The following is a 21,448-nucleotide window of genomic DNA, read 5'->3' on the forward strand; positions in this document are numbered from 1 at the left end:
TAAGGGGTTGATAAGGGATTGATAAGGGGGTGATAAGGGGTTGATAAGGGGTTGATAAGGGATTGATAAGGGGTTGATAAGGGATTGATAAGGGATTGATAAGGGGGTGATAAGGGGTTGATAAGGGGTTGATAAGGGATTGATAAGGGATTGATAAGGGGTTGATAAGGGATTGATAAGGGATTGATAAGGGATTGATAAGGGGTTGATAAGGGATTGATAAGGGGTTGATAAGGGGTTGATAAGGGATTGATAAGGGGGTGATAAGGGGTTGATAAGGGATTGATAAGGGGTTGATAAGGGATTGATAAGGGATTGATAAGGATTGATAAGGGGTTGATAAGGGATTGATAAGGGGTTGATAAGGGGTTGATAAGGGATTGATAAGGGGGTGATAAGGGGTTGATAAGGGATTGATAAGGGATTGATAAGGGGGTGATAAGGGATTGATAAGGGGGTGATAAGGGATTGATAAGGGATTGATAAGGGGGTGATAAGGGGTTGATAAGGGATTGATAAGGGATTGATAAGGGGTTGATAAGGGTTTGATAAGGGATTGATAAGGGGGTGATAAGGGGTTGATAAGGGATTGATAAGGGGTTGATAAGGGGGTGATAAGGGATTGATAAGGGATTGATAAGGGGTTGATAAGGGTTTGATAAGGGATTGATAAGGGGGTGATAAGGGGTTGATAAGGGATTGATAAGGGGTTGATAAGGGGGTGATAAGGGATTGATAAGGGGTTGATAAGGGATTGATAAGGGGTTGATAAGGGGTTGATAAGGGGTTGATAAGGGATTGATAAGGGGGTGATAAGGGATTGATAAGGGGTGATAAGGGGTTGATAAGGGGTTGATAAGGGGGTGATAAGGGATTGATAAAATTTGGGGATTTGGGGTCTTGGGGTTTTTCGGGTTTTTGGGTTTTTTGGGGTTGGGTTTTTTGTGGTTTTTGGGATTTTTGGGTTTTTTTGGTGTTTTTTGGGATTTTTGGGGTTTTTTGGTGTTTTTTGTGGTTTTTGGGGTTTTGGGGTTTTTTGGGGGTTTTTTGGGGTTTTTTGGGGGGTTTTTTGGGGTTTTTTGGGGTTTTTTTGGGGGTTTTTTGGGGTTTTTTGGGGTTTTTGGGATTTTTGGGTTTTTTTGGGTGTTTTTTGGGATTTTTGGGGTTTTTTGGTGTTTTTTGTGGTTTTTGGGGTTTTTTTGGGGTTTTTTTGGGGTTTTTGGGCTGTTCAGAGCCCCGAGCGTTTCTTCATCTCCCGGCCCCACACGACTCTGGGGGATTTGGGCAATTTTGGGGTTTTTGGGGGATTTGGGGTTTTGGGGATTTTTTGGGATTTTTTTGGGGATTTTTTTGGGGGGGATTTTAGGGGGATTTGCGGGGGATTTTTAGGGGATTTTTGGGGTTTTTGGGGGGATTTTTTTGGGCTTTATTGGGATTTTTTTGGGGGGGGTTTAGAGGATTTTTGGTTTTTGGGGGTGTTTCTTTTTTGATTTTTTTTGTTGTTTTTGCGGGATTTTTAGAGGATTTTTTGGGGTTTTTGGGGATTTTTTTGGGGAGGATTCTTAGAGGATTTTTTGGGTTTTTTGGGATATTTTGGGTTTTTTTGGTTTTTTTGGGGGTGGATTTTTTGGGGTTTTTTTTTGAGTTTTTTGGGTTTTTTGGGGGGGGTTTTCAGGGTTTTTTTTTGCGGGATTTTTAGAGGATTTTTTGGAGTTTTTTGAGATTTTTGGGAGATTTTTTTAGAGGATTTTTTGGGATTTTTGGGGGGATTTTTTAGAATATTTTTGGAGAATTTTTGAAGTTTGGGGGATTTTTTGGGATTTTTTTTGACTTTTGGGATTTTTTTTAAATTACTTTTTTAAAGTCTTTTTGGGTTTTTTGGGGTTTTTTGGGGTTTTTTTTGTTGTTTTTGGGGGATTTTGGCTTTTGGTTTTGGGGGGTTTGGGGGATTTGGGGTTTTTGGGGGATTTGGGTTTTTTTGGGGATTTTTTGGGGACTTTTTTGGGGATTTTTTTGGGATTTTAGGGGGATTTTGGGGGGGATTTGTCGAGGATTTTTAGGGATTTTTTTGGGAGATTTTTGGGGTTTTTTTGGGTTTTTTTGGGGATTTTTTTGGGGGGGGATTTTTAGAGGATTTTTGGGGTTTTTGGGTGGTTTCTTTTTTGATTTTTTTTGGGATTTTTTTTAGGGGGGATTTTAATAGGATATTTTTGGGTTTTGGTGTTTTTTGGGAATTTTTTTGGAGACTTTTAGAGGATTTTTTGGGATTTTTCGGGTTTTTTGGGGGTTTTTTGGGATTTTTGGGGGGGATTTTAGAGGATTTTTTGGGGGGTTTTTTGGCGTTTTTTGTGGGAATTTTTATGGGTTTTGGATTTTTTGGGGTTTTTTGGTTTTTTTTTTTGGGTTTTTGTGTTTTGTTTGTTTTTTGGGGATTTTGGGTTTTGGGGGGTTTTGGGTTTTGGTTTTTTGGGGGGGTTTGGGGGATTTGGGGTTTGTGGGGGGGGGGGGTTTGGGGATTTGTTTTTTTTTGTTCTTGTTTTGTTTTTTTTTTTAGTTTTTTGGGGATTTGGTTTTTTTGGGGGGATTTTTGGGTTTTTATGCATTTTGTTGTTTTGGGGATTTTTTTTTGTTGTTTTTGGGATTTTTTGGCGTTTTTTGGGAGGAATTTTTTTGGTTTTTTTGGGTTTGGGTTTTTTGGGGATTTGGGGTTTTTTTTTGGGGGGGATTTTTTAATGTTTTTTTGGGGGATTTTGGGGTTCTTTTGGGGGATTTTTTGGTTTTTTTTGGGGGGGGATTTGGGGGATTTGGGTTTTTGGGGGGAATATTGGGCATTTTGGGGTTTATTTTTGGTTTTTGGTTTTAGGTTTTGGGGGGATTTGGGGTTTTTTTGGGAATTTGGGTTTTTGGGGTGTTTTGGGGTTTTTTTTTTTGTTTTTTTGGGGGGGGGGATTTGGGGGATTTTGTGTTTTTTGGTTTTGGGTTTTTTTTGTGGGGGGGATTTTGTTTTTTTTTTTGTGGGGGGGGATTTTGTTTTTTTGGGGATTTTGTTTTTTTGGGGGGGACTTTTTTGTGTGTTTTGGGGTTTTTGGTTTTTTTTGTGTGATTTTTGGGGGTCTTTTGGTTCTTTTGGTTTTTGGGGGATTTTTTTTTATTTTTTTGGGGTTTTGTTTTTTTTCTGGGGTTTTGGGGTCTTTTGGGGTTTTTTTGGGGGGGGGATTTGGGGTTTTTTTTGTTGTTTTTTGGATTCTTTGTGGGTTTTTTTTCTTTGTTTTTTTTGGGGGGGGGGATTTGGTTTTTTTTTCCGTTTTTTGGGGGGTTTTGGGGGATTTTAGGGATTTGGGGATTTTTTTGGGTGGTTTTTTTTTTGGGGGGGGGGGGTTTTGGGGCCCCCCTGACCTGTCCTTGTGGGTGCTGAGAGCCCCCAGGAGCCGCTCGTAGCGCTCGGACCTCGGGGTGGCTGCGAGCTGCAGGATTGGGGAGAAAAACCCAAATTTAGGGAAAAAAACAAATTTGAGGAGAAAAACCCGGATTTAGGGGAAAAAACCCCCAAAATTGGGGAGAAAAACCCGAATTTAGGGGAAAAAAAAACCCCAAAATTGGGGAGAAAAACCCAAATTTAGGGGGAAAAAAACCCAAAATTGGTGAGAAAAACCCGGATTTAGGGGGAAAAAAAACCCCAAAATTGGTGAGAAAAACCCGGATTTAGGGAAAAAAAACAAATTTGAGGAGAAAAACACGGATTTAGGGGGAAAAAAACCCAAAATTGGGGAGAAAAACCCGGATTTAGGGGAAAAAAAACCCAAAATTGGGGGAGAAAAACCCAAATTTAGGGGAAAAAAACAGATTTGAGGAGAAAAACCCGGATTTAGGGGAAAAAAAAACCCCAAAATTGGGGAGAAAAACCCGGATTTAGAGGAAAAAAACCCCAAAATTGGGGAGAAAAACCCGGATTTAGGGGGAAAACACAAAACGGGGGAGAAAAACCCAAATTTAGGGGAAAGAAACCCAAAATTGGGGAGGGAAAAAGGGATTTAGGGGAAAAAAAATAAACCCAAAATTGGGGAGAAAAAATCAAATTTAGGGAAAAAAACCCCAAAATTGGGGAGAAAAAAACAAATTTAGGGGAAAAAAAACAAAATTTGGAAGAAAAACCCGGATTTAGGGGAAAAAAAACAAAAATGGGGAGAAAATCCCAAATTTAGGGGGGGAAAAAAAAAGAAAAAAACAAAATTGGGGAGGGAAAAAAAAACGGATTTGGGGAAAAAAAAATGGGGAGAAAAAATGGATTTAGGGAAAAATAATGAACCAAAATTGGGGAGAAAAAACCAAATTTAGGGAAAAAAACCCCAAAATTGGGGAGAAAAAAACAAATTTAGGGAAAAAATAATGAATCAAAATTGGGGAGAAAAAAACAAATTTAGGGAAAAAATAATGAACCAAAATTGGGGGAAAAAAACAAATTTAGGGAAAAAAAACCCAAAATTGGGGAGAAAAAAACAAATTTAGGGGAAAAAAACTCAAAATTGGGGAGAAAAAAACAAATTTAGGGAAAAAAAAAACCAAAATTGGGGAGAAAAAACCAAATTTAGGGAAAAAAACCCCAAAATGGGTGGAAAAAACCAAATTTAGGGAAAAAATAATGAATCAAAATTGGGGGAAAAAACCAAATTTAGGGAAAAAATAATGAACCAAAATTGGGGGAAAAAACCAAATTTAGGGAAAAAATAATGAACCAAAATTGGGGAGAAAAAAACAAATTTAGGGAAAAAATAATGAACCAAAATTGGGGAGAAAAAACCAAATTTTGGGAAAGAGAAAATCAAAATTCGGAAGGAAAAAAAATCAGGTTTCCCCCCCCCCCCAAAAAATATCAGATTTTATCCCCCACAAAAAAAATCAGAATTTTTTTTTTTAAAAAAATCGCTTTTTTCCCCAAAAAAATCAGATTTTACCCTAAAAAAAATCATTTTTTTTAAAAAAATCGCTTTTTTCCCCCCCAAAAAAATCAATTTTCACCCGCAAAAATCGCTTTTTTCCCCCCAAAAAATCCGATTTTTTTCCCCCAAAAAACTTGCTTTTTTCCCTCCCAAAAAATTGTAATTTTTTTATTCCCCAAAAATCAGACTTTTCCCCAAATTCCCCCAAAAATTGTGGGATTTCTCCCTATCAAAATCACTTTTCCCCCCTAAAAAATCCGTTTTTCCCCCCTAAAAAAAATCCGATTTTCCCCTAAAAAAATCCCTTTTAAATCCCATTTTTCCCCAAAAAAATCCCTTTTAAATCCCTTTTTTCCCCTAAAAAAATCCCTTTTAAATCCCCTTTTTTCCCCTAAAAAAATCCCTTTTAAATCCCTTTTTTCCCCTAAAAAAAATCCCTTTTAAATCCCATTTTTACCCCCCAAAAAAATCCCTTTTAAATCCCTTTTTTCCCCTAAAAAAATCCCTTTTAAATCCCCTTTTTTCCCCAAAAAATCCCTTTTAAATCCCATTTTCCCCCTAAAAAAATCCCTTTTAAAACCCATTTTTTTTAATATATAAATAACTATATATGGATATATCTAAATATATGTAAATATAAAGAAATATATTTTAATATATGCACATTTATATATAATTATATAAATATATATCAATATATATAAATATATATCAATATCTATAAATATATACAAATACGTAAAAATTTAGATTAAAGTCTCTAAAAATATATATATCCATATTCGTAAATCTATAGAAATATGTAAAAAGAGATAAAATCGAAATAAAAATCGAAATAAAAAATCGAAATAAAAATCGATATAAAAACCGATATAAAAATCGATATAAAAATCGATATAAAAATCGATATAAAAATCGATATAAAAATCGAAATAAAAATCGATATAAAAATCGATATAAATAAATATATGTGGATATATATGAATATATAAATATAAATAAATATGAATGAATATATATGGATATATGTAAATATGTGTAAATATAAATAAATATATTAATATATCCACATTTATATATAAAAATATAAATATAAATATATATATATAAAAATATAAAGGTATATAAATATATAAAAATTATATAATTACATATAAATATATACATAAATAAAATTTTATATAAATTTATATAAATATATAAAAATATCTATGAATATATAAAAACTTATATAAATTTATATAAATATCTATAAATATATAAAAATATATAACAACTTATATAAATTTATATAAATATCTATAAATATCTATGAATATATAAAAACTTATATAAATTTATATAAATATCTATAAATATATAAAAATATCGATAAATACATATCAATATACGGAAAATAAATCGATAAATAAATCAATCCATATAACCATAAATATATAAATTATATAAACTTATATAAATATACAGGGATAAACACAGAACTACATAAATTTTTATAAATATCTAAATAAAGCCGGATCAAGAGATATAAAATAAAAATAATTGCAGATAAATAAAAAATACACGGGGATATAAATAAATATAAATAAATTTATAAAAAATACATACAAATATATCTTGATTTATATAAATATATATATGGATGTTTATGGATATAAGTATAAATATTCAATTTTACTGGAATTTCATTTAATTATAATTGAAGGGAATTTTTCCCATAATTTGGAATTTTTTCCCCATAATTTGGAATTTTTTCCCCATAATTTGGAATTTTCCCCATAATTTGGAATTCTTCCCATAAGTTGGAATTTTTCCATAATTTGGAATTTTTCCATAATTTGGAATTTTTTCCCATAATCTGGAATTTTTCCCATAATTTGGAATTTTTTCCCCATAACTTGGAATATTTCCAGAATTTGGAATTTTCCCATAATTTGGCATTCTTCCCATAATTTGGAATTTTTTCCCCATAACTTGGAATATTTCCATAATTTGGAATTTTCCCATAATTTGGAACATTTCCATAATTTGGAATTTTTTCCCCATAATTTGGAATTTTCCCATAATTTGGAATTTTTCCATAATTTGGAATTTTTTCCCATAATCTGGAATTTTTCCCATAATTTGGAATTTTTTCCCCATAACTTGGAATATTTCCAGAATTTGGAATTTTCCCATAATTTGGCATTCTTCCCATAATTTGGAATTTTTTCCCCATAACTTGGAATATTTCCATAATTTGGAATTTTCCCATAATTTGGAACGTTTCCATAATTTCGAATTTTTTCCCCATAATTTGGAATTTTTTCCCATAATTTGGAATTTTTCCATAATTTGGAATTTTTTCCCATAATCTGGAATTTTTCCCATAATTTGGAATTTTTTCCCCATAACTTGGAATATTTCCATAATTTGGAATTTTCCCATAATTTGGAATTCTTCCCATAATTTGGAATTTTTCCCCATAATTTGGAATTTTTCCCCCATAATTTGGAATTTTTCCATAATTTGGAAATTTTTCCATAATTTGGAATTCTTCTCATAATTTGGAACGTTTCCATAATTTGGAATTTTTCCCCACAATTTGGAATTTTCCCACAATTTTGAATTTTCCCATAATTTGGAATTTTTTCCCCATAATTTGGAATTTTTCCCCATAATTTGGAATTTTCCCCCATAATTTGGAATTTTTTCCCCATAAGTTGGAATTTCCCCATAATTTGGAATTCTTCCCATAATTTGGAACTTTTCCATAATTTGGAATTTTTCTCATAATTTGGAATTTCCCCATAATTTGGAATTTTTTCCCATAAGTTGGAATTTTTCCATAATTTGGAATTTTTTCCCCATAATTTGGAATTTTTCCATAATTTGGAATTCTTCCCATAATTTGGAATTTTCCCATAATTTGGAATTTTTCCATAATTTGGAATTTTTTCCCATAATCTGGAATTTTTCCCATAATTTGGAATTTTTTCCCCATAACTTGGAATATTTCCATAATTTGGAATTTTCCCATAATTTGGAATTTTTCCATAATTTCGAATTTTTTCCCCATAATTTGGAATTTTTTCCCATAATTTGGAATTTTTCCATAATTTGGAATTCTTCCCATAATTTGGAATTTTTCCATAATTTCGAATTTTTTCCCCATAATTTGGAATTTTTCCCATAATTTGGAATTTTTCAATAATTTGGATTTTTTTCCCATAATTTGGAAATTTTTACATAATTTGTTATTTTTCCCCATAATTTGGAATTTTTCCCCATAATTTGGAATTTTTTCCCCATAATTTGGAATTTTTCCATAATTTGGAATTTTCCCATAATTTGGAATTTTTCCATAATTTCGAATTTTTTCCCCATAATTTGGAATTTTTCCCATAATTTGGAATTTTTTCCCCATAATTTGGAATTCTTCCCATAATTTGGAATTTTTTCCCATAATTTGGAACTTTTCTATAATTTGGAATTTTTCCCCATAACTTGGAATTTTTTCCCCGTAATTTGGAATTTTTCCGATAATTTGGAATTTTTCCATAATTTGGAATTTTTTCCCCATAATTTGGAATTTTTCCATAATTTGGAATTTTACCCGTAATTTGGATTTTTTTCCCATAATTTGGAAATTTTTCCCATAATTTGGAATTTTTTCCCCATAATTTGGAATTTTTCCCATAATTTGGAACTTTCCCATAATTTGTAATTTTTCCCCATAATTTCTATTTTTTCCCCCATAATTTCTATTTTTCCCCCATAATTTGTATTTTTCAATCCCATAATTTCTATTTTTTCAATCCCATAATTTATATTTTTTCCATCCCATAATTTCTATTTTCCAATCCCATAATTTCTATTTTTCCCCCATAATTTATATTTTTTCCATCACATAATTTCTATTATTTTTTCCATCCCATAATTTCTATTATTGTTCCCATCCCATAATTTCTATTTTTCCATCCCATAATTTCTATTTTTCAATCCCATAATTTCTATTATTGTTCCCATCCCATGATAGTTTCTGTTTATTTTCCCATCCCATAATAATTTCTGTTATTGTTTCTATCCCATAATTTATTTCTATTATCCATCCCATAATTTATTTCTTTTTGTTCCCATCCCATAATAGTTTCTGTTTATTTTCCCATCCCATAATAATTTCTGTTATTGTTCCCATCCCATAATTTCTATTATTTTTTCCATCCCATAATAATCTCTATTACTGTTTCCATCCCATAATTTCTATTATTGTTTCCATCCCATAATTTATTTCTATTATTTTTCCCATCCCATAATTTCTGTTATTGTTTCCATCCCATAATTTATTTCTGTTATCCATCCCATAATAATCTCTGTTATTGTTCCCGTCCCATAATTTCTATTATTGTTCCCATCCCATAATAATTAATCTCTGTTATTGTTTCCATCCCATAATTTCTATTTTTCTATCCCATAATTTCTATTATTGTTCCCATCCCATAATAATTAATCTCTGTTATTGTTTCCATCCCATAATTTCTATTTTTCTATCCCATAATTTCTATTATTGTTCCCATCCCATAATAATTAATCTCTGTTATTGTTTCCATCCCATAATTTCTATTTTTCTATCCCATAATTTCTATTATTGTTCCCATCCCATAATTTATTTCTGTTATTGTATCCATCCCATAATCTCTGTTATTGTTCCCATCCCATAATAATCAATCTCTGTTCCTGTTCCCATCCCATAATAATCAATCAATCTAGCTCTGTTCCTGTACCCCATCCCATAATAATTTACGTTTCCGTTTATGTCCCCGCCCCCCATAATAATCGCTGTTGCTGTATCCCATCCCATAATAATTTCCGTTTCCGTTTATGTCCCCGCCCCCATAATAATCTCTATTCCTGTTCCCATCCCATAATAATCTCTGTTCCTGTTCCCATCCCATAATAATTTCCGTTTCCGTTTATGTCCCCGCCCCCTCCCATAATAATCTCTGTTCCTGTATCCCATCCCATAATAATCGCTGTTCCTGTTCCCATCCCATAATAATTTCCGTTTCCGTTTATGTCCCCGCCCCCCCCATAATAATCTCTGTTCCTGTATCCCATCCCATAATAATTTCCGTTTCCCTTTATGTCCCCGCCCCATCTCATAATAATCTGTTCCTGTTCCCATCCCATAATAATTTCCGTTTCCGTTTATGTCCCCGCCCCCATAATAATCTCTATTCCTGTTCCCATCCCATAATAATCTCTGTTCCTGTTCCCATCCCATAATAATTTCCGTTTCCGTTTATGTCCCCGCCCCCTCCCATAATAATCTCTGTTCCTGTATCCCATCCCATAATAATCGCTGTTGCTTTATCCCATCCCATAATAATTTCCGTTTCCGTTTGTGTCCCCGCCCCCTCACCCGGCCCAGCAGAAGCCCCTCCCAGTTGCAGTTGGCAAAGGGCAGAATTTCCCTCTCCAGGTCGAAATATTTCTTCTTGCAGCGCACGCTCAGGTGGTAGAGCAGCAGGTGAGCCACGTCCACCCTGGGGGGACAGCGGGAAACTGGGGTGAAAAACGGGGAAAATGGGAAAAGTGGGGAAATGGGAAAAATGGGAAAATGGGAAAAGTGGGGAAAATGGGAAAAATGGGGGAAATGGGGAAAATGGGGGGGAAATGGGGGATGGAGGGTAGAGCAGCAGGTGAGCCACGTCCACCCTGGGGGGACAGCGGGAAACTGGGGTGAAAAACGGGGAAAAGGGGAAAAGTGGGGAAATGGGAAAAATGGGGAAATGGGAAAAGTGGGGAAAATGGGAAAAATGGGGGAAATGGGGAAAATGGGGGGGAAATGGGGGATGGAGGGTAGAGCAGCAGGTGAGCCACGTCCACCCTGGGGGGACAGCGGGAAACTGGGGTGAAAAACGGGGAAAATGGGAAAAGTGGGGGAAAATGGGGAAAACGGGAAAATGGGAAAATGGGAAAAATGGGAAAATGGGAAAAATGGGGGAAATGGGGGGGAAATGGGGGGGAAATGGGGGATGGAGGATAGAGCAGCAGGTGAGCCACGTCCACCCTGGGGGGACAGCGGGAAACTGGGGTGAAAAACGGGGAAAATGGGAAAAGTGGGGAAATGGGAAAAATGGGAAAATGGGAAAAATGGGAAAAATGGGAAAAATGGGAAAATGGGAAAAATGGGGGAAATGGGGGATGGAGGGTAGAGCAGCAGGTGAGCCACGTCCACCCTGGGGGGACAGCGGGAAATTGGGGTGAAAAACGGGGAAAATGGGAAAAGTGGGAAAAATGGGAAAAATGGGGGAAATGGGAAAAGTGGGGAAAATGGGAAAAATGGGGGAAATGGGGAAAATGGGGGGGAAATGGGGGATGGAGGGTAGAGCAGCAGGTGAGCCACGTCCACCCTGGGGGGACAGCGGGAAACTGGGGTGAAAAACGGGGAAAATGGGAAAAGTGGGGAAATGGGAAAAATGGGGAAATGGGAAAAGTGGGGAAAATGGGAAAAATGGGGGAAATGGGGAAAATGGGGGGGAAATGGGGGATGGAGGGTAGAGCAGCAGGTGAGCCACGTCCACCCTGGGGGGACAGCGGGAAACTGGGGTGAAAAACGGGGAAAATGGGAAAAGTGGGGAAATGGGAAAAGTGGGGAAAATGGGAAAAATGGGGAAAATGGGAAAAATGGGGGAAATGGGGGGGAAATGGGGGATGGAGGGTAGAGCAGCAGGTGAGCCACGTCCACCCTGGGGGGACAGCGGGAAACTGGGGTGAAAAACGGGGAAAATGGGAAAAGTGGGGAAATGGGAAAAGTGGGGAAAATGGGAAAAGTGGGGAAAATGGGGGGGAAATGGGGGATGGAGGGTAGAGCAGCAGGTGAGCCACGTCCACCCTGGGGGGACAGCGGGAAACTGGGGTGAAAAACGGGGAAAATGGGAAAAGTGGGGAAAATGGGAAAAATGGAGAAAATGGGGAAAATGGGAAAATGGTAAAAATAGGGGAAAATGGGAAAAATGGGGAAAATGGGAAAAGTGGGGAAAACTGGGGTAAAATGGGGGGAAGTGGGGGGGAAATGGGAAAAAATGGGGTGAAATAAAAATGGGGATGGAGGCTTTGGGGTGATCTGGATTGGAGAGAAATTGGGGTGGAAAATGGGGAAAATGGAAAACTGAAAAAAAATGGGGGGAAAATGGGGAAAATCTTTTTTGTTTGGTTTTTTTTGGGTGTTTTGGGCTGTTTTGGGGTGGTTTTGGGACGGTTTTGGGGTGGTTTTAGGATGGTTTTGTGGTGGTTTTGTCTGGATCTTTGGGTGTTTTTTGGGTCGTTTTGGGGTGTTTTTTGGGCTGGCTTTGAGGTGGTTTTTGGGTGATTTTTTGGGTATTTTTGGTGTTTTTGGGGAGCCCCCTCACCAGCGCAGCGGGAGCCTCCGCACGCTCTCGGCTCCGCCCCGGCAGACGCTGCACTCGAAGATGTAAAACCTGCAAAGGAGCCCCAAAATCACCCCAAAATCACCCCAAAATCACCCCAAAATCACCCCAAAATCATCCCAAAATCGCCCCAAAATCACCCCAAAATCACCCCAAAATCACCCCAAAATCATCCCAAAATCACCCCAAAATCGCCCCAAAATCATCCCAAAATCACCCCAAAATCACCCCAAAATCGCCCCAAAATCACCCCAAAATCACCCCAAAATCATCCCAAAATCACCCCAAAATCGCCCCAAAATCATCCCAAAATCCCCCCAAAATCGCCCCAAAATCCCCCCAAAATCCCCCCAAAATCATCCCAAAACCCCCCAAAATCATCCCAAAGTCATCCCAAAATCACCCCAAAATCGCCCCAAAATCTCCCCAAAATCACCCCAAAATCCCCCCAAAATACACCCAAAATCCCCCCAAAATCCCCCCAAAATACACCCAAAATCCCCCCAAAATCGCCCCAAAATCACCCCAAAATCGCCCCAAAATCACCCCAAAATCACCCCAAAATCACCCCAAAATCATCCCAAAGTCATCCCAAAATCACCCCAAAGTCATCCCAAAATCATCCCAAAATCACCCCAAAGTCATCCCAAAATCATCCCAAAATCGCCCCAAAATCTCCCCAAAATCATCCCAAAATCATCCCAAAATCACCCCAAAATCACCCCAAAGTCATCCCAAAATCATCCCAAAATCACCCCAAAGTCATCCCAAAATCATCCCAAAATCACCCCAAAGTCATCCCAAAATCATCCCAAAATCGCCCCAAAATCTCCCCAAAATCATCCCAAAATCATCCCAAAATCACCCCAAAATCACCCCAAAGTCATCCCAAAATCATCCCAAAATCGCCCCAAAATCTCCCCAAAATCATCCCAAAATCACCCCAAAATCACCCCAAAGTCATCCCAAAATCATCCCAAAATCGCCCCAAAATCTCCCCAAAATCACCCCAAAATCATCCCAAAATCGCCCCAAAATCGCCCCAAAATCACCCCAAAATCATCCCAAAATCCCCCCAAAATCACCCCAAAATCATCCCAAAATCACCCCAAAATCACCCCAAAAAATGAGGAAATCCTCCAAAACACCTTAAAATAATGGGAAAAAATCCCAAAACACACCAAAAATAATGGGGAAAAAAATTCCCAAAATAACCCCAAAAAATGGGAAAAAATCCCAAAAAAACCCCAAAATAATGGGAAAAATCCCCTAAAAAAACCCCAAAAACTTTGGGAATAAGATCCCGAAAACCACCAAAAATAATGGGGAAAAAGTCCCCTAAAAACACCAAAATAACGGGAAAAAAAAAACCAAAATCACCCCAAAATAATGGGAAAAATCCCAAGAAAAGCCACCAAAAAATAAAGGGGAAAATCCCCTAAAAACACCAAAAATAATGGGAAAAAAATCCTCCAAAAAACCCAAAGAAATGGGAAAAAATCCCGAAAAGACACAAAATAATGGGGGGAAAAAATCCCAAAAATCCACCAAAAATAATGGGGAAAATCCTCTGAAAACCCCCAAATAATGGGAAATAAATCCCCCCAAAAAAAACCCAAAAAAATGGGAAAAATCCCCTAAAACAACAAAAAAATGGGAATAAAATCCCAAAAACCATAAAAAATAATGGGAATAAAATCCCAAAAACCACCAAAAATAATGGGGAAAAATCCCCTAAAACAACAAAAAAATGGGAATAAAATCCCAAAAACCATAAAAAATAATGGGAATAAAATCCCAAAACCCACCAAAAATAATGGGGAAAAAATCCCAATAATCACCAAAAATGAGAAAAAAATCCCCCAAAACCCCCAAAGTAACAGGAAAAAATCCCCCCAAAAAAACCCCCCAAAATATTTGGAAAAAAAAAATCCCAAAAACCCCCAAAATAAAGGGAAAAAAATCCCAAAAAAACCCCAAAATAAAGGGAAAAAAATCCCAAAAAAAACCCAAAATAAAGGGAAAAAAATCCCAAAAAAATCCAAAATAAAAGGAAAAAAAATCCCAAAAAACCCCGAAATAACGGGAAAAAAAATCCCAAAAAAACCCCAAAATAAAGGGAAAAAAATCCCAAAAAACCCCAAAACAAAGGGAAAAAAATCCCAAAAAAACCCAAAACAAAGGGAAAAAAATCCCAAAAAAACCCAAAATAAAGGCAAAAAAATCCCCAAAAAAGCCCAAAATAACGGGAAAAAAAATTCCAAAAAAACCCCAAAATAAAGGGAAAAAAATCCCAAAAAAACCCAAAATAAAGGCAAAAAAATCCCCAAAAAAACCCAAAATAAAAGGAAAAAAAATCCCCAAAAAAACCCCGAAATAACGGGAAAAAAAATCCCAAAAAAACCCCAAAATAAAGGGAAAAAAATCCCGGAAAGACCCAAAATAACGGGATAAAAATCCCGGAAAGACCCAAAATAACGGCGGGGGGGGGGGGGGGGGAAGAATCCCAAATTTTGGGAAAATCCCCGAAATCTTGGGGAGATTGCCCCAAAAAAGCCCCCAAAGCCGCGGGGCGCCTCACCTGTCCCCGTAGAGCAGCGGCTGGGACAGGCACTGGGTGCAGGCCTCGTGGAACCACTGGGAGCACTGGGAGCACTGGAGCATCTTCAGGTTCCAGCTGGGCACGGAAATTTGGGAATTTTGGGGGAATTTTGGGGGAATTTTGGGGGAATTTAGGGAATTTAGGGGGAATTTTGGGGAAATTCTGGGGGGATTTGGGGAGGTTTTGGGGGAACGATTTGGGATTTTTGGGGAGCACTGGGAGCACTGGGAGCACTGGAGCATCTTCAGGTTCCAGCTGGGCACGGAAATTCGGGAATTTTGGGGGAATTTTGGGGGAATTTTGGGAATTTAGGGGGAAATTTGGGGAAATTCTGGGGGGATTTGGGGAGGTTTTGGGGGAACGATTTGGGATTTTTGGGGAGCACTGGGAGCACTGGGAGCACTGGAGCATCTTCAGGTTCCAGCTGGGGATGGAAATTTGGGAATTTTGGGGGAATTTTGGGGGAATTTTGGGAATTTAGGGGGAATTTTGGGGGAGTTTGGGGAAATTCTGGGGGGATTTGGGGAAATTCTGGGGGGAACGATTTGGGATTTTTGGGGAGCACTGGGAGCACTGGGAGCACTGGAGCATCTTCAGGTTCCAGCTGGGCACGGAAATTTGGGAATTTTGGGGGAATTTTGGGGGAATTTTGGGAATTTAGGGGGAATTTTGGGGAAATTCTGGGGGCATTTGGGGAGGGTTGGGGGGAACGATTTGGGATTTTTGGGGGGCACTGGGAGCACTGGGAGCACTGGGAGCTGCTCCAGGTTCCAGCTGGGGATGGAAAGTCGAGAATTTTGGGAATTTCTGGGAATTTTGGGGGAATTTTAGGTGGTATTTGGGACTTTTGGGCTTTATAGGGAAAGTTTTGGGGATGTTTTTGGGCTTTTCTGAGCGGAGTTTTTGGGTGAATTTAAGACTTTTTTTTCCTTTTTTTTTTTAGGAATGTCTGACTTTTTTTCGGAATTTCAGGAATTTGAGGAATTTCGGGAATTTTGGGTCCCCACAGCAGCAGGGGCAGCACTGGAGGTTGTGCAGGTGGGGAATTTGGGGCGGATTTTGGGGTTTCGGGGCCGTTTTTGGTTCATTTGAGCCGGGAGTTTTTTGGGGGTTTTTTTTGGGAATTCCGGGATTTTTTTTTGGGAATTTCGGGAACGTTACTCGCTGCCCAGGCTCCCTGCGGTAGCAGCCCTGGAGGTTGTGCAGGTGGAGAATTTGGGGCGGATTTTGGAGTTTCGGGGACGGTTTCGGGGCCGTTTTTCGGGTTCCCTCGGAGGGGATTCTTTTGGGAATTCCGGGATTTCTCCGGGAATTCCCGGATTTTTGCCGGGAGCGCGACTCACTGTCCGGGCCCGCCGCAGTAGCAGTAGCAGTGCTGGAGGTTGTGCAGGTGCGGGGGGTCCCAGTCCAGGGCCCCGAGCGCGTACGGAAGAACCGACTTCATCCGGAGCATCGCCCGCGCCTGCGGGCCCCGCCGGAGAGCCCCGCCCCGCTGGGAAACCGGGAACGGGAACGTCGGGAACGGCGACGGCGACGGGAACGGCGGGGACGGGGACGGCGGGGACGGGAACGGTGGGAACGGGAACGGTGGGAACGGGGACGGCAGGAAGGGGAACGGGAACGTCGGGAACGGGGACGGGAACAGCAGGAACGGGGACGTAAGGAACGGGGACGGCAGGAAGGGGAACGGGAACGTCGGGAACGGCGACGGCGACGGGAACGGCGGGAATGGGGATGGCGGGTATGGGGACGGGAACAGCGGGAACGGGGACGGTGGGAACAGGGACGGCGACAGGAACGGCGGGGACGGGGACGGCGGGAACGGGAACGGTGGGAACGGGGACGGCAGGAACCGGAACGGCGGGAACGGGAACATCGGGAACGGTGACAGCGACAGGAACGGCGGGAAAGGGGATGGCGGGAACAGCAGGAATGGGGACAGGAACGGCAGGAATGGGGACAACGGGAACGGGAATGGGAACAGCGGGAACGGGGATGGCGGGAACGGGGACGGGAACAGCGGGAATGGGAACGTGGGGAATAGGAACGGGAACAGCGGGAACGGGGATGGCGGGAACGGGGACGGCGGGAATGGGGATGGCGGGAATGTGGATGGCGGGAACGGGGACGGGAACAGCGGGAGTGGGAACATTGGGAATAGGAACAGGAAGAGCAGGAACAGGGACTGCAGGAATGGGAATGTCGGGAATAGGAACGGGAACAGCAGGAACAGGGACAGCGGGAACAGGAACATCGGGAACGGGAATGTCGGGAACGGGGATGGGAACATCAGGAACGGGAACATTGGGAACGGGAACATTGGGGATGGGGACGGCGGGAATGGGAATGGGGACGGCGGGAACAGCAGGAATGGGAACATCAGGAATAGGAACGGGAACGGCGGGAACGGGAGTGGGAACAGCAGGAATGGGGACGGCGGGAACAGGGATCGGCGGGAATGGGAATGAGAACGTGGGGAATGGGGACATTGGGAACAGCGGGAATGGGAACATTGGGAATAGGAACGGGGACGGCGGGAACAGGGATGGCGGGAATGGGAATGGGGACAGCAGGAACAGCAGGAATGGGAACATCGGGAATAGGAACGGGAACGGCGGAAATGGGAACAGCAGGAATGGGAATGGGGACAGCAGGAATGGGAACAGCAGGAACGGGAGCATCGGGAATGGGGACAGAGGGAACGGGGACATTTGGAACGGGGACATTTGGAATGGGAACATCGGGAATGGGAACGTCGGGAATGAACACAACAACCGCCGGAGAGCCCCGCCCCACTGGGCAAATAAAACCCAGGAATAAACACCGGGAATTAACACTGGGAATGCCATTGGGAATTAATGGGGGAAAACCCTGGAAAACACCAGGAATTACAGGAGGGAAAACCGGAAATTACGGGAAAAACCTGGGAATGACAGTGGGAATTCCAGTGGGAATCAACGGGAAAATCTGGGGGAAACACCAGGAATGAACGGGAATTCCACCGGGAATTCCAGTGGGAATTAACGGGAATGGCACTGGGAATTCCAGCAGGAATTAATGGGAATTCCAATGGGAATTCCAGTGGGAATTCATATGAAAACTTTGGGAACAAACAGGAAACGACCGGGAATGACACCGGGAACAAAGAATTCAGGATTGGGGCGACGGAAAATGGCGCCTGGACCCCAAAACTGGGAGTTGGGACCCCAAACATTGGGATTTCCACCCCAAAATTTGGGGGTTTGGATCCCAAAAATGGGATCAGGACAACAAAAAATGGGATGGAGACTGCAAAAAATGGGATTTCCACCCAAAAAATTCAGTTTGGAGCCCAAAAAAACGGGATCGGAACCCCCAAAATGGAATGGGAACCCCCAGAAACTTGGGAGCTTGAATCCCAAAAAATGGGATCGGAATCCCCAAAATGGAATCGGAACACCCAAAATTTGGAGTTTGGAGGCCAACATTTGCAGTCGGAACCGCAAAAAAATAGGATTGGAGCAAAAAAAAAAAAAAAGAAAAAAAAAGAAAAAAAAAAAGGGATTTGAACCCCAAAAAATGGGAGTTCATACCCAAAAAAAAAAGAAAAAGGGGATTTAGAGGCAGAAAAATGCCAATTCTGGGCCAAAAAAAAAAAAAAAAAGAGGGATTTTAGGTCCTCAACCTGGGATTTGGCGCCAAACTCCACGTTTTTATCCCGTGGGAGCCTCCCCAGGGTGGGATTTGGGGGGATTTGGGGGGGTTTTGGGGATTTCAGGCTCACCTTGGTGGCCACGGCGAAGACGCAGCGGCGGCAGCTCCAGGGCCCGGCGCCGCCGGGGGGAGGGGGAACGTGGCAGCGCTGGTGGTACGCTGGAAAAACGGGAATTCTCGCCCATTCCCGGGAATTCTTGGGGAATTTGGGACACCCCCCCCCCCCCCCCAGGCTTTTCCCAGCCCTTCCCCCTCTTTTTCCACTTTTTTTTTTTTTTTGGTGTTTTTTTCCCCCCCCCAAATCTGCTTTTTTCCCCCCTGTTTTTCTCACCTTTTCCCCATATCTTTCCCATTTTTTTCCGTTTTTCCTACTCCCCCCCCCATTTTTCCATCAAAATCCCATTTTCCCCGTTATTCTCCCGATTTTCCCACCTCTCCCATTCTCAATCCAATTCCCCTCATTCTTCCACCTCAATTTTCCCATTTCCCCCCATTTTCTGCATTTTTCCCATTTCCCCCCCAATTTCCCCATTTTCCCTGTTTTTTTCCCATTTTTCCCACTTTCCCCTTCTTTTTCCCCATTTCCCCCCATTTCCCTGATTTTTCTCCCAGTTTTCCTGATTTTTTTCCCATTTCCCCCAATTTTTTCATTTCTCCCCATTCTTCCCCTTTTCCCTGTGCTTTTACTGTTTTCCCCTGTTTATTCCCATTTTCTGCCATTTGTCCCTGTTTTCCCCAATTTTTTCCCCCCATTTTTTCCTGTTTCCCCTCCTTTTTCCCAAATTTCCCCAATTTTATTCGATTTTCTCCATGTTTTTCCCTTCTGCCCGTTTCCCCCCATTTTCTCCCTCTTCCCCATTTTCCCCAGTTCCCATTTCCCCCATTTCCCCATTCCCCCATTTCTCCCATTTCCCCCATTTCCCCATTTCCATTTCTCCCATTTCCCCATTTCCCATTTCCCCCATTCCCCATTTTCCCCATTCCCCATTTTCCCTATTTCCCCCATTTCCCCCATTTTCCCCATTCCCCCATTACCATCTCTCCCATTTTCCCCATTTCCCATTTCCCCCATCATTTCCCACCATCCCCCACCATCCCCCATTATTTCCCCCATTAATTCCCCCTTCATTCCCCATCATCCCCCATCACTCCCCCATTAATCCCCCCATCATCCCCCCCCATTCATTCCCCCATTAATTCATTTCCCCATGATCCCCCCCATAAATCCCCCCACTGATCCCCCCACCATTCCCCCCTTATCTCTCCCCACACCCTCGCTCCTTCCCGACGATCCCCTCGTTCCCCCTGACCGTGGCCGCACATCCCGCATCGAACGAGGCCGTTCTCGGCACTCCCGGAATTCCCGGCGCACACGCAGCACGAGGGCTCATCCCCGGGCTCGGCCGCTGGGGGGCGCCACGGGCCGTTAACAACCGCGCGTTAAAGCGTTCGTTCATTAAAGCGTTTGTTCATTAAAACATTCATTAAAGTGTTCAATCATTAAAGCATTCGTTCATTAAAGCGTTTGTTCATTAAAGCATTCGTTAAAGCTTTCGTTAAAGTGTTCATTCATTAAAGCGTTCGTTCATTAAAGCGTTCGTTCATTAAAGCGTTCATTAAAGTGCTCGATCATTAAAGCGTTCATTCATTAAAGCGTTCATTCATTAAAGCGTTCGTTCATTAAAGCGTGCGTTCATTAAAGCGTTCATTAAAGTGCTCGATCATTAAAGCGTTCGTTCGTTAAAGCATTTATTAAAGTGTTCATTAAAGCGTTCATTCATTAAAGCGTTCGATCATTAAAGCGTTCGTTCATTAAAGCGTTCATTCATTAAAGCGTTCGTTCATTAAAGCGTGCGTTCATTAAAGCGTTCATTAAAGTGCTCGATCATTAAAGCGTTCGTTCGTTAAAGCATTTATTAAAGTGTTCATTAAAGCGTTCATTCATTAAAGCGTTCATTCATTAAAGCGTTCGATCATTAAAGCGTTCGATCATTAAAGCTTTCGTTAATTAAAGCGTTCATTCATTAAAGTGTTCGATCAATAAAGCGTTCGTTCATTAAAGCGTTCGATCATTAAAGCGTTCGATCATTAAAGCATTCGTCAATTAAAGCGTTCGTTAATTAAAGCGATCATTAAAGCTTTCGTTAATTAAAGCGTTCACTCATTAAAGCGTTCATTCATTAAAGCGTTCGATCAATAAAGCGTTCGATCAATAAAGCGTTCGTTCATTAAAGCGTTCGATCATTAAAGCATTCGTCAATTAAAGCGTTCGTTAATTAAAGCGATCATTAAAGCTTTCGTTAATTAAAGCGTTCATTCATTAAAGCGTTCGATCATTAAAGCTTTCGTTAATTAAAGCGTTCATTCATTAAAGCGTTCGATCATTAAAGCGTTCGATCAATAAAGCGTTCGTTCATTAAAGCGTTCGTTCATTAAAGTGTTCGTTAATTAAAGCGTTCGTTCATTAAAGCGTTCGATCATTAAAGCATTTGTTAATTAAAACGTTCGTTAATTAAAGCGTTTGATCATTAAAGCATTTGTTAATTAAAACGTTTGTTAATTAAGGTGTTCTTTAATTAAAGCATTTGTTAATTAAAACGTTAATTAAAGCGTTAATTAATTGTCTCACCGGGGCTGATGTCTTTCCAGAGAACGAAAAATTGGGAATTGTCCTCGAACTGGATCAAACAGCCCCGGCGGGGAGCGTCCACCTGGGGGGGGGGGAAATTTGGGGGGAAATTTGGGGCATTTTTGGGGATTTTTGGGATTTTGGGGATGTGGGGGGAAGGGATTGAGGGGGATTT

At 40.6% G+C, this 21,448-nt stretch overlaps 1 protein-coding gene across 1 annotated transcript in view; it reads right to left on the bottom strand.

Annotated features, from left to right (window-relative positions):
• The window catches only part of PHF1 (PHD finger protein 1), a 30,965-nt gene that overhangs the window by 5,863 nt on the left and 3,654 nt on the right, over positions 1 to 21,448 (bottom strand). Inside the window, exons 3-11 of the mRNA XM_062512251.1 lie at positions 21,274 to 21,355; positions 19,955 to 20,050; positions 18,715 to 18,803; positions 16,295 to 16,443; positions 14,931 to 15,026; positions 12,332 to 12,400; positions 10,339 to 10,462; positions 3,397 to 3,464; positions 1,243 to 1,271 (exon numbers count right to left, since the gene is read on the bottom strand). Coding sequence (XP_062368235.1) covers positions 1,243 to 1,271; positions 3,397 to 3,464; positions 10,339 to 10,462; positions 12,332 to 12,400; positions 14,931 to 15,026; positions 16,295 to 16,443; positions 18,715 to 18,803; positions 19,955 to 20,050; positions 21,274 to 21,355 — 802 coding nt within the window. The remainder of the gene's footprint in view (positions 1 to 1,242; positions 1,272 to 3,396; positions 3,465 to 10,338; positions 10,463 to 12,331; positions 12,401 to 14,930; positions 15,027 to 16,294; positions 16,444 to 18,714; positions 18,804 to 19,954; positions 20,051 to 21,273; positions 21,356 to 21,448) is intronic.

This window comes from Cinclus cinclus, chromosome 35 (assembly GCF_963662255.1).
Source record: "Cinclus cinclus chromosome 35, bCinCin1.1, whole genome shotgun sequence".
Classification (NCBI taxonomy): Eukaryota; Metazoa; Chordata; class Aves; order Passeriformes; family Cinclidae; genus Cinclus; species Cinclus cinclus.